Here is a 14,962-nt window from a genome sequence, read left to right on the forward strand (position 1 = left end):
TCGGGATCCAGGATGCTAATGGTTCAGGTTGTTTTCTCAAACTAAAATTTTCTACATAGAAGTGATCGAATCCAGCAGCCTCGGTGATAACCACAGTTCTTCGTATTATTCGCAGGAAGTCCACGCCTCATTCTCGTACGAATTATGAGGAATATCTTAAGCGTTTCTTTTAACCCGACGGCCCTGATCGATCTGCCTTCAAAATAAATTGATGTTCTGCTGTTAACTCGTTTCTATTCTGAGTACCAGCGGCATCAATGAAACCCAAAACATTGACAATATTGACAAAGTCGACAAACAAACCTTGTTGAGCTGTGAGGGGAAAGAGAAATCCAAAAATAAAGGGGAAAGTGGGGAGAAAGCTATCTGCTGCCATTGGCCTCTCCTTGCGCCGGCCGCCCGGTCGCCTGGCGATAGTCCGGTCCGGTCCTGTCCTCTCCTGTCGAACGTGTGTGGGCGCTGCCGTCCATCGCCGACTGCGCCTGCCCGCTCGCTCGATTGATTGATCGATCGATCGATCGAGGTGTCTGCGCTCCTCTGCTCGCCCTGGCGGCTGTGGCTGGGCCGCGCATCGCCTCTATTGTCCCGGTCCACCGCGCTCACGATGGGCAGAAAGCACAAGAAGCACAAGTCGGAGAAGCACGCCGCCGAAGGTAAGGGGGCGAGGGAAGGGGCCGCGGCCACCCTCCCCAGGAGCTGCCCCACGGGCACCCGGCCTGCCAGCGGGATGAACGCTGCCATTTCCCTAGCGCAGCACCGCCGGGCAGCAGCTACTCTGCCTCCCCTCGGGTGGGTGCAGGCCTGGTACTTCTACCCTTGTCTGACCACCCTCCTCACCCCATTGTCTCTTAACGGAGAAGGTTGGCTGCGGTCTGGCCTGTTTTCATTGACTCTCCCTGTCGCATTTGTCCTGCGGAACTCGGGAGGGGGAAAGGGGAAGCTGGTGGGTAACAGCCCCATTCATATTAATTGAGGGGACCCTTCCCAACTCCCAAGAGTGTAGCAGCTGGGGAGGGTAGCAGAGAGAATCTGATTTAATTCTGATTTCACAACATGTACAGTGACTTTTTGACGTCAAAGGCGCCATTAATCGGCTTCTTTCTTTCCCCACCCCAATCTTTTTGCCCCGGTTGTAAACTCGCGTAGCGGGAAATTTGAATATTTTGGGGCCGAATTTTACAACATTGTGAAAGAACACGCAGCGTTCTCTACGCCTGAAGCTTCCATAGTTTTCAGCGTTTACTTATGTACTGTGACGTTGCAGAGCCAGAGAGATACTGGAAGAAAGTCAGCTGTACAGCTTAACAATTTGCTTTGTTTTAAACTATAAAAACACGAAATGAACCTCTCTGAAGCATTTTGGGAGCTTTTAAGCACCTACTGAAGAGTTTGATTGATGGCAAATATTTATGACATTTATGACATTCTCGTTGGTAATTTGATATCATTAAGACTTCGGTACCTCGGGTCAAGAATGATGAGTTCGGAGGAGGACATAAAGATACGGAAAGCACTGGCGTGGAGGGCTATGAACGACATGAAGGAAATCTGGAAGTCGAACCTGACCATAGGGCTTAAAAAGAGGATTTTCATAGCCGTCATAGAGTCCATTCTCCCGTACAGATGCGAGACGTGGACACTCACAAAGACTATGGAAGTCTCTAAATGTTTGCTATACAGGTATGCTCCAGATGGCTCTTGACGTGAGTTGGCAACAGCATATGATGAACGTCGAGCTCTATAACGACCTACCGATGCTCACCCCTAAAATCGAGGCGAGAAGACTGCAACGCGGGGCACTGTCTACGCCACCCTGTGCTACCTGCTAGCCTAGTCATCGTATGGGAGCCCAAGCATGGGAGGATGAACCCTGGGCACCCTCCCAAGACTATGGTCAACACACTCCTAGAAGACAGCGGCGCAGCTAATATAGATGAACTGAACACACTGATGAGGGAGAGGGAGAAGTGGAGAGTCCGTCATCGTGCCCGACGCCGGCCCCTAGACCTAAGTCAACATGGAAGTAGTAGTAGTATTGGTAATTTACAGTAATTTGAACTGCAGAACACCTATTTCATAGGAGCATACTGAATTTAGAAAAGAATGAATTTAGCAGTTAATGGCTGGCTATGCCACATATCAACGTGAGGAAGGGGAAATCTTTTAGATGATAGTCTACACTAGTCATTAGAATGTCAATTTATCTAGACCCATTTGTGAAAAATCCTATGCCCCACTGACAGGTTTTCACGGCACACCAGTAGGCTTGTTAGATGATCAACCTTATGTCTTTTGGGGTTCAGGATTTAATAATCTTGTTTCTCGCAAGCTTGCCCTATGTAAAAACTTTGCAATCGTTGAAAATCTCTCTGCTCCCCTGTGCTTTTAAAATCCTTGGCCTCACCCCAACTTTTTAACCTCTTAAGAGGCAATTTGCTTTTGCAACTCTACAGAATTTCACGCTCTACATCTCCATTCCTCTTTGTTTCTTCCGTATTAAAGCATTTAATTTCTTTGGCTCAACAGCATCAAACATAATGCCCAAATCCATTTGCATGGCTTTCTCTGATCTCCAAAAAGTTCCAATATACCAGTCAGCACGATGACCCATAATCATTGGGAAATCATGTATCACAAGTCTATTAGAATTTTTTGAAGGGGCAACCAAGAATATTGCTGAGTGCTTGGCAGTGGATGTTATCTACAGCAAGGTACAACATGGAAATTTAATCTGGAAGGTTAGATTGCATGGGATCCAGCGGGAGCTAGCTACAAATGGATAAAGTTAGCTTGATGGTAGGAAACAGAGAGTGGTGGTAGAAGGTATTTTTTTGGATTAGAAGCCAGTTACTGATGGTGTGCCATGGGTCAGTATAGGATGTTTTGTGTTTGTCATTTATATAAATGCTTTGTACAAGTATGGTTCATGAGTTTGTATACGACACTAAAGTGGGTGGTATTGAAGGCAGTGAAGATGGTTATCAAAAATTACAGGAGGATCTTGATCAGCTAGGTAAGTGGGCTGAGGAGCGGTAAATGGAATTTAATCTATATAAGAGAAAGGTGTATTTTGAAAGTCAAATCTGGGTAGGACTTTCACAGTGAATGGTATAACCTTAGGAAATGTTGTAGAACAGAGGGATCTTGGAGTACAAGTATATAGTTGCCTGAAACTGGCTTCACATGTGGTCAGCACAGTGAAGAAAGTATTTGGCATGCTGGCTTCATCAGTAAGGGCACTTAGCTTAATAGTCAGGAAGTTATATTGCAGTTATACAAGGTGTTGGTGTATTGTGAATATTTTGTTTCTTTCATTACAGGGAAGATGTTACTGGTAGAGTGGACAAATATATTCCAGTAGTGGAAGAGTCTAGGACCAGAGGGCACAGCCTCAGAATAAAGATGTCCATTTAGAAGAGAGATGAGAATTTTTTTTAACCAGGAAGTGGCAAATCTGTGGAATTCTTTGCCACATATGGCTATGAACGTCAAGACGTTGGATATACTTAAAGCAGAGGTTGACAAGTTCTTGGTTAGTAAGGATGTCAGGGGTTATGAGGAGAAGACAGGAGAATGCAGTTGCGAGGGAATGATCAATCGTGATCGAATGGCAGAGTAGAATTAAAGGGTTGAGTGGCCTAATTCTGCTCCTATGTCTTATAGTCTTAAAAGAGTGCAAAGAAGATTTTCAAAAATGTTGCCGGGACTTGAGGGGTTGGGCAGGTTCGGACTTCTTTCCTTATAGCTTTGGAGATTGAGGGGTGAACCTTGTAGAGGTGTATAAAATCACAAGAGGCATAGATAGATAGGTCGAGCGCATGCAGCCTTATTCCCATGAAAGGGGATCAAAAGGGCATAGATGAGAGGGGAGAGATTTTAAATAAATCTGAGGGCAACTTCACGCAGAAGAGGGTGCATATATGGAACGAGCTGTCAGAAAAAGTGATTGAAGCATGTATAATATTTGGGTAGCATGATAGTGTAGTTTTTTTGAATTCATTCATTTACAGGATGTGGGCATTGCCAGCTAAGCCAGCATTTATTACCCATCCCTAGTAGTCTTTGAGAGGGTGGTGATGAGCTGCCTTCTTGACCTGCTGCAGTCCCTGAGGTGTAGGTACACCCACAGTGCAGTTAGGGAGGGAATTCCATGATTTTGACCCAGTAACAATGAAGGTATGCTTTAAGTAGTGGTTAACATAATGCTGTTTCAGCACTGGTGTTCAATTCTGTCTGTCGGGAGTTCTACCAGGTGCTCCAGTTTCCTCACACATTTCAAGGACGTATGGTTTAGTAGATTAAATGGTCACATGGGTGTAATTGGATGACATGGGCACATTGGGCTGGAAGAGCTGGTTATTGTGCTGTGTCTCTAAATAAAAATAAATATATTTAAAGTTGGACAGGTCTATGGACTGGGAAAGTGGAGGCAGGCCAAATGCAAACACACAAAACTAACTTGCATGAGCATCTTTGTCGACATGGACTAGTTGAGCCAAAGGACCTGTTTCTTTGTGGTACTTCTCTATGAATACTTCATACCTACCCCAAATTTATTATAGCTCACTGGCCATCATTACTTCTGAAGTGGTTTGGTATGTTTTTTACAGTAACTGTTAATATAAACACAAGTTTTATCTTAAATCATACATGAATTTCAAAGTCACTTATTTGTGTGTAGATGATGGTTAGACAGCTGTCTAGTAATAAGGATTGCTTGCAGACCAGAATTGTGATTTATGAAAAAGGATATTGTTTCCAGAGCCTTGTGAAATCTCTCTCCTGCCACCAATAAAAGAACGTGGTTATTTATTTGTAAATTTAATTAATACTTTAAGCCATTCCATACTGAACTTTGTAAGAGGTATTGAAAGCACTGTGTTATATTTGTTGCATCAGTAGTTTAAATGACTGACCAGAAATGTGTATTACCTCATTATTTTTACATTGCAACAGAAACATAGTCTCAATGAAAAAAATGAGTTGACAGATACACCAAACTGCTCACATCTCTTAAATAGCAAGTTCAGTGACTTCAAAACTAAGACACCTCATGATTAAAGAAAACTTAATTTTTTGTCATATATTAACTTGTGTCAAGTCCTTTTCGTCCCTCTGTTGTTGACAGGGAGCCTGAGTCTGACAATATTTTTAAGAATTACAACACAATGTTCTATTTATCTTTTCTGTTACCTCCAACAATTTCCATTTCTCTTAATTCTGTTTCTTGCTCATCTGTCAAGTCCCCATATTTCATCATCTGGCACATTTTATCGATCATCCTTTGTAGAGGTTAATTGCTTTTATTGAGCATAAAATTTACTGCAGTTTCATTTTCTTTTTTGGATCCCTAAGTAACTACTCTATAATACCCCAACTCTATCTTTCCTCACTTAACTCATTATTTTAACATTGCCAGCTGTGAGTTAACGTTAGAACACAGTACTGGACTGGACAAGCCATTCAGCCCAGGATGATGCCAACTAATACTAAATGTCCTCCTATTTATCAACCATATCCCTCCATTCCCTTCATATTCCTCTGTCTGTCAGCCTCTTAAACTCAACCAAACCTCCTGCTTCCACGATTAACCCTGATACGCTCTTTCAGGCACCTACATAACCTCTGCTTGAAAAACAAATCACATCAGTCTTAACATTCTGCCATCCAACCTTAAAATCATGTGGTGTTTGCCATATCTACCTTGGGGAAAAGATTCTGAACCTACCCTATAACCATGCATCTCATAAAAACCTCATTGCTTAGCTTCCGACACTCTAGGGAGAACAACCCAATTTGTCCAATCTTTCATTGTAGCTCATTATCTCTAATCCAAGCAGCAAGCATCTTGGTAAGCCTCTTCTGCCCTCTCTCCATAGTTCACCACATCCGTTATGTAATGGGGTGATCAAAACTGCATGCAATACTCTCAAATGTAGTCTGACTGCAGTTTTATATAGCTACAGCACAACTTCCTTACTGTTATGCTCAATGCCCCTACCAATGAAGGGAACCATGCCATACACCTTCTTTACCACCTTATCCACTTGTGTAACTACTTCAGTGAACTTTGCTATTAAAGGAATCTACCATTAATGGTATACTTTCTCTTTTCATTTGATTTCCCAAAAGGGTAATGCTTCACACTTGGGCAGATTAAACTCCATCTGCCTCTTCTCTTTACATATCTGTAACTGATCTATATTCCCCTCCCCCCCGTATTCTTTATTATTCCTTTACAATGTCCATTCTTGGATTCATCCACAAACTTGCTACTCCACCTACCAATCTTTCTGTATTTTATATATATATCAAGAACATCAGAGATCCCAGCGCTGATCCTTGTGGAACATCACTAGTCCAGGCCTTCTGTCTGCATTCTGTGTCTGAATTCAAACTTAATAATTCATCCTGGATCCCACGCACCTTTACCTTCTCAATCAACCAACTATTAGGGACCTTATCTAATGCCCTACTGAAGTCTTTATGGATAATTTTCGCTGCTTTACTGTCATCAAACTCTTTTATCACCTTATCAAAAATTCAGTCAGTTTTGTAAGGCATAATCTATGCTGTACAAAGTCATACTGACTGTCCCTAAGCAAGCTATGCCTTTCCAAATGTGCGTAAAACTTGTCCATCAGTATACTCTCCAACAGTTTTCCTACCACTGGCATGAGGCTCACTGGCTTATAGTTATCTGGAATATCCCCATTTCCCTTCTTGAACAAAGGCTAGGTCCCAGAAGACTGCTACCCTCTAATCCTCTGGGACCTCACCTACGGACAGCAAAAGACTGGTGGGTAAACTATCCTCTTTGGGACTCAGCAGTGCTCATTCTGCTGCTGTTCACACTGCTGACTCACAACTGCACTGCCCGATTCAGCTCAAACGACATTATCAAGTTCACTGATGATATTACAGTGGTTGACCTCATCGGCAACAATGATGAGTTGGCATACAGAGAGGAGATAGACTTGAAAAGTGGTGCGAGAACAACTTGAGTCTCAACGTGGACAAGACATAGGAGATGATTATGGACTTCAGGAAGGCGCAGGTCAGCCACTCTCCATTGCACATCAGTGGCGACATCATGGAGAGAGTGAAGAGCACAGAATTCCTTGGTGTGCACATAACGGTGATCTAACTTGGACCCACAACACCTCACTAGTCAAGATAGCACAGCAGCGTGAAGGGATTGAGGCATGTAAGGCTCCATGCCCCCATTCTAACAAGTGTCTACAGGAGCACCATCGAGAGTGGCCTGTCTGGCTGCATCATTGTGTGGTATGGAAGCTGCAAGGTATTGGACTGCTAGACCCTATGGAGGAGAGTAAAAACCACTGAGGATCATTGGGATCTCCGCCCCCCCATTTGTGACATTTACCAGGAGCATTGCAGATGGAGGGCCCAATGATTTGTTGAGGATCCCTACCACCCATCCCACAATCGCTTTGAGCCACTAACATCAGGAAGGAGAGGTACAAAAGCTCAAGTCTAGGACAGCCATACTGGCTTACAGCTGCTTCTCTCAGGCTGTGAGACAAATGAATACCCTGCCACCACTGAAGTCTTGTCACAGGACAGTGACTCGTTTACTGATTCCCTGTGCTGTGCTTTACTATATGCATGTTGAATTTTTTTTTACCTCTAATATAATATTTTGGTTTATGTGTGATGTATGTTGTGTGGGTGCACCATGGTCTGTGTTTGGTTTATTATATATGTACTATTACGAGAAATAGTTTGTGAACCCTTTGCAATTACCCAGCTTTCTACATTAATTACTCACCTAAGTCACAATAATAGACAAACACAATCTGCCTGAGTGAGTAGCACACAAACAATTGTACTTCTGATCAGTACTGAGTACACCATTTGAACAATCACAGTCTAGGTTCAAAAGTATGTGAATCTCTGTGTAAGCTATTTGGAATCAGGCGTTCCAATCAATGAGATGAGATTGGGTTGTAGAGGTACGTCGTCGTTTCCTTCCACGCCGCTCTGACGTATTGGGAAATCGTGTACGTGGCAAGTTACAGCATTGCCTTCTGCCGAGTGAGTTTTTTTTTAAGAGATCACCAGCTCTTAACCCAGCACAGATGGAGCGCGTGCAAGGGAGCCGGCTGGATTCGAACTCGGGACCTCTCACCCCGAAGTCCAGCGCTGATGCCACTACACCACCAGCCGGCATTGTAGGGGTACACTGCCCAATAAAAAAGACACACAAAGTCAGGTTACTGACAGAGTCTGTTACTCTGAAGAAAGATCTGTTTATGTGCAGCATTAATCAAAACAACTTTCTGAGGGCCTTGGAAGAAGAATTGTAGAGATGCATAAAGCTGGAAAATGCTACAAAACCATTTCTAAAGACCTGAGTGTTCATCAGTCCACAATAAGAAAAATTGTCTACAAATGGAGGAAATTCAGTACTGTTGCTACCCTCCCTAGGAGTGGATGTCCTGCAAAGAACACACCAAGAGCACAACAGGCAAACAGGAAAAGACCTGCAGAAATCTTTAGAACTTGCTAAAGTCCCATTCACGTGTCCACTATATAAAAAAAACATGGAATAAGAATGGTGTTCACGGAAGGATACCACAGAGGAAACCACTGCTCTCCAAATAAAACATTGCTGCACATCTCAAGTTTGCAAAGGACTACTTGGATGTTTCGCAACACTTTTGAGACAATGTTCTGTGGACAAATGAGACAAACGTTGAACTTTTCAACAGAAGTGCACATTACTATATTTGGAGGAATAAGGGCACTGTACACCAACACCAAAACCTCATCCCAACTGTGAAGCAAGGTGGAAGAAGCATCAAGATTTGGGGCTGCTTTGTGGCCTTAGGGTCTGGACAGCTTGTAATTCTCGAAGGAGCAATGAATTCAGAATTGTATCAAGGTATTTTACAGGAGAATGTCAGGGTAGTGGCCCATCACCTGAAGCTTAATAGAAGTTGAATGATGCAACAAGACAATGATTTGCAAGACAAGAGTAAATCAACAATAGAGTGGTTTAAAAAGAAGAAAATCCATTTTTTTGGAATGACCAAGTCAGAGTCCAGATCTTAACCCAATTGAGATGCTGTCTCATGACCTGAAGAGGGCTGTTCATGCAAGGTATCCCAGAAATATTGATGAACTGAAACAGTTCGGATTGGAGTAATGGTCTAAAGTTCCTTGTCGCCATTGTGCAAGTCTGATCAGCAGCTACAGGAAATATTTGGTGGAGGTTATTGCTGCTAAAGGAAGTTCTACCAGTTATTAAATACAAGGGTTCACATACTTTTTCCAGGCTGGACTATGAATGATTAAACAATACGTTCAATAAAGACATGAAAAGTACAAATGTTTGTGTTATTAGTTGAGGCAGATTGTGTTTGTCTATTATTGTGACTTAAATGAAGATCAGACCACATTATATGCGTAATTAAGGCAGAAAACCCAGTAATTGCAAAGGGTTCACAAATTTTTTCTTGCAACTATACAGTCAGATGACAATAAACTTGAACTTTATCAAAGCCCCAGCAATCTCCTCACTTTTAATATTCTGGGACATATACCATCAGGCCCTGTGGACTTGCCCACCGTAATGACTTTCAGAAGACCCAGCACTACCTCCTCCTCAAACTGAATGCCCTGCCCCTGCACACTAGCATGCCCCACTCTGCTTTCACTATCCTCCAAATCTTTCTTCTCAGTAAATGCAAAGACACTCATTTAGTACTTCGGTCACTTGCTCGGACTCCAAGTTCAAAATTCCCTCCTTTATCCTTGAGTGGACCTATTCTCCTTAGTTATCCTTATCTAAAATAGTCTGGTTTTTGCCCTGTCTTTGGCACCAAAATAACTTTATGGCCACAATCACAATGGGTGAGCCCATGTTGTCCTATTAATCTCGCCAGATGCAGTCAGTGCAGTTCCAGCAGCAGCTGCTTTAAATCCTGCCATCATCACATCTAGAATTCCTGAATATCATTAATCTTCCTTATCAATGCATAATTATAGGCATAGAATCAAATTCCAAATATGTACTGTTGAGATTCAATTCAATTTCTCCAGCAGTCCTTTTAAATTAATGGCTACTTCTGTGCTGTTTAATTTCCAGTTGGCCTTCCCAATTGAACAGCAGTATTATAGATGCTTTTGTTTTCAGTCTTCACGCAGAAAATACACATTGTTGCGGACCACCAGTTCAAACTAACACAATTCATGCAAAGCATCTGCACTATGTGAAACTTATAGCTGTCCTCCAAGACAAGTTCTCCGGTTGTCAGTTTCCTTGCAAGCTTGTCCTACTTGCCAACCTTTTAACCACAGGCATAGGGTCAAATTTACCAAGTTTTAGTTAATAACACCAAATTGTCTACTTATTTCAATCTGTACATCCTCTTTGTTGCTAGAATGTTTCTCTAACTTTTGGTTCAGTTGAAATGTCCTTTCTTTGAAAATGGAAATATTAAAGTAAAAAATCTGGCAACCGTTACTGTTGTATTTAGAAGAGACCAACAGCTGAATTAAGTGTGGGGGGCGGTAGGACCTAAACAGCACATATGGGAGGGGTGAGGGGAGGGTAAAGCTGGGAAGGGGAAAGGAGACGGGGTGGTAGGGTTTCCTTTGCTTTTTGCTTGTTTACATACATTCATTTGATTTTCATTATGTTGTTATAAGGAAAAAGAAGCTTTGTACTTTAGGACTTTGTCTGTTGTGGTTAAGTTGATGTTGCTCCACAATAAAAACATTTGAAATGAAAATGGAAATATTAAAGTCATCCTGACCCTATCTCTTTACAAAATATTATCCGTTATTTATCCAAACAGTTTGCCATGGTGGTTTAGTAGTTTACCCAAAACAGAGCTTCTTCATTATTGAAGTTGAGTTTATTGTCATATGCACAAGTGCATGTATGCACAGGTACAATGATAAACTTATTTGCAGCAGCATCACAGGTACATAGTGCCATTCACGATAAGCAGCATTCATAAGAAAAATGTAAATTGAACATACATTGGACCCAATTTTTACAACAAAGCACACTGAACAAAACAAAAATCCTTTTTACGGCAAAGTAATCAAATGGGTCATAGTGTTGCTAAATTGTAGTGATTAAGGTTTTGCTGATTGGTTCAAGAGCTAAATGGTTGAAGGAGAGTAGCTGTTCTGTTGGTGGAGTACTTGAGGTTTTGGTACATCCTACCTAATGGTAGCTGCAAAAAGATGGCATGGCCCAGATGGTGGAGATCTTTGATGATAGATGTTGCTTTCTTGAGGTAACACTTCCTATAGATACTACAAATGTTATTTTTAGATATTTCAACTCTCTTCTGTCCAGACTTCAACTTCCATTCTTCTCAAAGTCAACTCAAAATTCTACTACTTTTATTTTTCATCATTCAGTTCTAAATTACAAAATGCTAATTCTGGCTTCTACTGTTTTGTAATTCTGACCACTTCACAACCTAAATGAGTATGTCATTCATCTCTTTCTTCCGCTTTTGCCTCTTCTAGCCTCTTTTGCATTCGTTCCCTTATGTCCTATCATCAGCGCCCATTTCTTTAACCAGCTTGGCCCATGTTCTGCCATTTCCTTTCTAAACCCTTCCATCGCCTTTTCCTTGAAGCTCAACAGATTAACAAAATGGCATCAATTTTAGTTGAATTGTAGTGTTGCAAAACTTTTTTATCTTAATGCTGTCAAGGTGCAAAACTTGTCTCTTGTCTAAAGTTTGTTAAACAGACCCATTGTTCCTAGCCTTACTAGACTGCATTGCTTTAAGTTTCCCCTATGCTTTGAATTTAAAACCGTCAAACATGTTCTCAAAATCCAAAACCCTGTTCTTCTGTTTTTCAGAATATACAGATAAGCCATTAAAGCTGGTACTTAAAGTGGGTGGAAGTGAAATAACAGAATTGTCAACAGCAAGTTTAACTCATGAATCTAGTATAAATGAAGACAAATCTGATCATGATAAACACAAAGAGAAAAAGAAAAAAAAGAAAAAGAAAACTGAAAAGGAGAAACGAGTAACTCCAGATGAACGAAAAAGGAGAAAGGTATGGATATACAAAGATATTTTCAGATACAGAGCTCTATTTATATAAGCATAATTACAAGATGAATATATGTTTCACATCTTAAAATGTCCCATCATTGTGACCAGCTAAGCAGTCAAATTCTGAAGAGTTAGTGCATCGAAAAGAAGTGTAGTTTGGCTTAGATTTTATAAATGGCACAAATACTAGCATTGTAGCTCAGACACTAGGGGATTCTGAGAACATATAAACAGGATAAACTATGTAGCTCTTTAACCAATCAGAATGAAAATTCATTACTGAGATACAAAGGATATCAGCCATGAAATTAAAATTCAAATTTTCCGTTGGAGTATCTAATGTCAAGTTACATGCAAGAAGCAAAATCTAAGGCAAGAAAACAAGGCTTATGGAAAAAATGAAATATATATTTTTTTAATCTTCAGTAATAATTAATTCTCAAGAAATAATACTCCATGCTTTTAAAAGTAAAATTTCTGTGCCAGCAAGAAGATTTGAGAATAGTTAAATAAAATACAATGAAAAGTTGTCTTGCACACAATTGGATAAGACCTCGTTTTCCTTCATATTTAGTGGGAATTGTATCATCACACACATCATAGATAGGAACGCCAAGTACCTTACAGTCAAGTCTTTAGAGAATCAAGACATTTCAGGCAGCCTGATATTTCATTGAAAGCTTGTCCGAGAACGTGTGTGAAATTGGTGTCCAGATTTGCCCATTATTAATCACCTCTCATAGTTTTCCTACTGCAAAAGGGACATTGTCTTTTTTACATTTGATAGATTATAACTTACTTTTGGCAAATAGGGATGAAGATAAAATAACTTGGTATGTTATCCAATTTTCTTCCCCCCTGCGAGGATGAAAAGAAAAGGCGGGAGAAAGAGCCTTCTGCAAGTGAACGGGAAGAGGAAGAAAGAAGTCGATCTCCTGCAAGGTTTGAAATGCCACCAGAAAGACACATGGCTTCTCCTTTAATAAAAGTGGAAGGTGAGTTTTTGATGTTTAGCAGCCTCCTTAATAATTCTAATTTCTGTACTGATATTTTTTCAATAGTATATATTGTATCCATAAATGTAAGGTATTTTAAGAAAATGCATGGTTAATTTTGATCAGTTGTCCACATAATTTCATATATTTGTTGATGATATTGATGGAGGATGTCAGTACAGTTAAATTCTGATAGCTAATACCTTGCTATTTGGAAATTCCAGTGGTTTAGCATCTGGCTTACTGAGTAATGTTTGTCAAGCTCCCTTTCCACTAACCCGAGACATAGTTCTTACACTCCCTTTCCATTCAGCAGCATCCCAGTTACCATTCTCACGTTCCCATCCCTTCATTCAGGTCCTCTGTTATTCACTTTTTAATACACTACGAAGGCTCTTCCAGTGCTGATCTTTTCATTCACTGGAGCTGATTTTTCTGTGCCAATCTTAAAGCAAAGGGGCTAGGTTTCCTGCACTCTCCAGGATTTACTCAGGCTTCCTTTCCATTCACCCTGGTCTTGGTTCCTGTGCTCTCTTAACACTCCTTAAAACACCAGGAAGCCTTTTCCTGCACTCCCTTTCAGCTTACTTGGTCCCTGGTTCACGCATTCCCTTCAACTTTCTATCAGTATTTACAAAGGAGGACATGGAGAATGGGGAAATTATTGTGATGCAGGCTAGTTTGCTAGGGCACTTTGAAATAAAGAGGGAGATACTGTTATGTCTCAAAAAAAAACACATTCAGATGGGTAAGGCCCCAGGGCCTGATGGGATATATATCAAGTTACTGAATGAGGCAAGAGATGAGATTGCTGGGCCTTTGTGAATATCTTCCTGCCCTCTCTAGCCACACACAAGGTCCCAGAGGACTGTTGAGTAGCTAAAGTAGTTCCATTACTCAGGAAGGGATAATCCTGGAAACTATAGACCAATGAGTCTCACCTCACTAGTAGGGAAATTACTGGAGAGGATTCTCAAGGATTAAAAAACTATGACCTAATTAGGGAGAGTCAGCTTGGCTTTCTGCAGGGCAAGTTATGCCTTACTAACTTGATTAGGTTTTTAAGGAGGTGACAAAGGTGATTGATAAAGGTAGAGCTGCGGATGACGTCTACATGGATTTTAGGAAGGCATTTGATAAGGTACCTCATGGAAGGCTCATCCAGAAGGTTAGGATGTGTTTTGGATTCAGAGTTGACTTACCCATAGAAAGCAGAAATAGTGCTTGATGGGACCTACTCTGGCTGGAGGTCTGTGACAAGTGGTGATCCACAGAGATCTATACCGAGACCAGCTACACAGATTGATATGGTTGTAAAGAAGGCATATGGCCATGCTTGTATTTTATTTGTCAATGAATCAAGTTCAAGAGTTAGGAGTTGTATTGCAGCTTCATAAGTCTAGTTATGCCACATCTAGAACATTGCATTCAGTTCTTGACATGCAGTTATAAGAAGGATGTCGAGGTTTTAGAGAGGTGCAGAAGAGGTTTACCAGAATGTGGCCACTCCGTGAGAGTGGCTACACAGATTGATAAGGTTATAAAGAAGACATTTGGCCATTCTTGCATTTTATCTGCCAAGGAATCAAGTTCAAGAGTCAGAAGTTATATTGCCAGGATGCTGCCTGGATTGGAGGGCATGTCCTATAAGGAGAGGTTGGAGAGTGTTGGGTTGCTTTCTCTGGAGTGGCGGAAGCTGAGCAGAGATCTGATAAAGGTTTATCAGATTATGAGAGGCATCAATAGAATAGAAAGCCGGTATCTTTTTTCCCTGGTTAAATGTTTAATACTTAAGGGCATGTATTTAAGATGAGCGGGACATTGTCTCCATCAAACCATTTCTTATTATTCCCCATGCACTTATTCCTGTTCATTTATCGGTCATTGAAATTTCTTCGTGGATGAGGG

The 14,962-nt window shown here is 41.2% G+C and overlaps 1 protein-coding gene across 1 annotated transcript in view; it reads left to right on the plus strand.

Annotated features, from left to right (window-relative positions):
- The first annotated feature begins 533 nt into the window (after window positions 1-533).
- brd7 (bromodomain containing 7) overlaps window positions 534-14,962 on the plus strand; it is a 38,407-nt gene continuing 23,978 nt past the window's right edge. The window contains exons 1-3 of the mRNA XM_063066893.1: window positions 534-653; window positions 11,858-12,060; window positions 12,934-13,054. Of these exons, the coding sequence (XP_062922963.1) occupies window positions 605-653; window positions 11,858-12,060; window positions 12,934-13,054 (373 nt within the window). The 5' untranslated portion in view covers window positions 534-604. The remainder of the gene's footprint in view (window positions 654-11,857; window positions 12,061-12,933; window positions 13,055-14,962) is intronic.

This window comes from Mobula hypostoma, chromosome 14, assembly GCF_963921235.1.
Source record: "Mobula hypostoma chromosome 14, sMobHyp1.1, whole genome shotgun sequence".
Lineage (NCBI taxonomy): Eukaryota > Metazoa > Chordata > Chondrichthyes > Myliobatiformes > Myliobatidae > Mobula > Mobula hypostoma.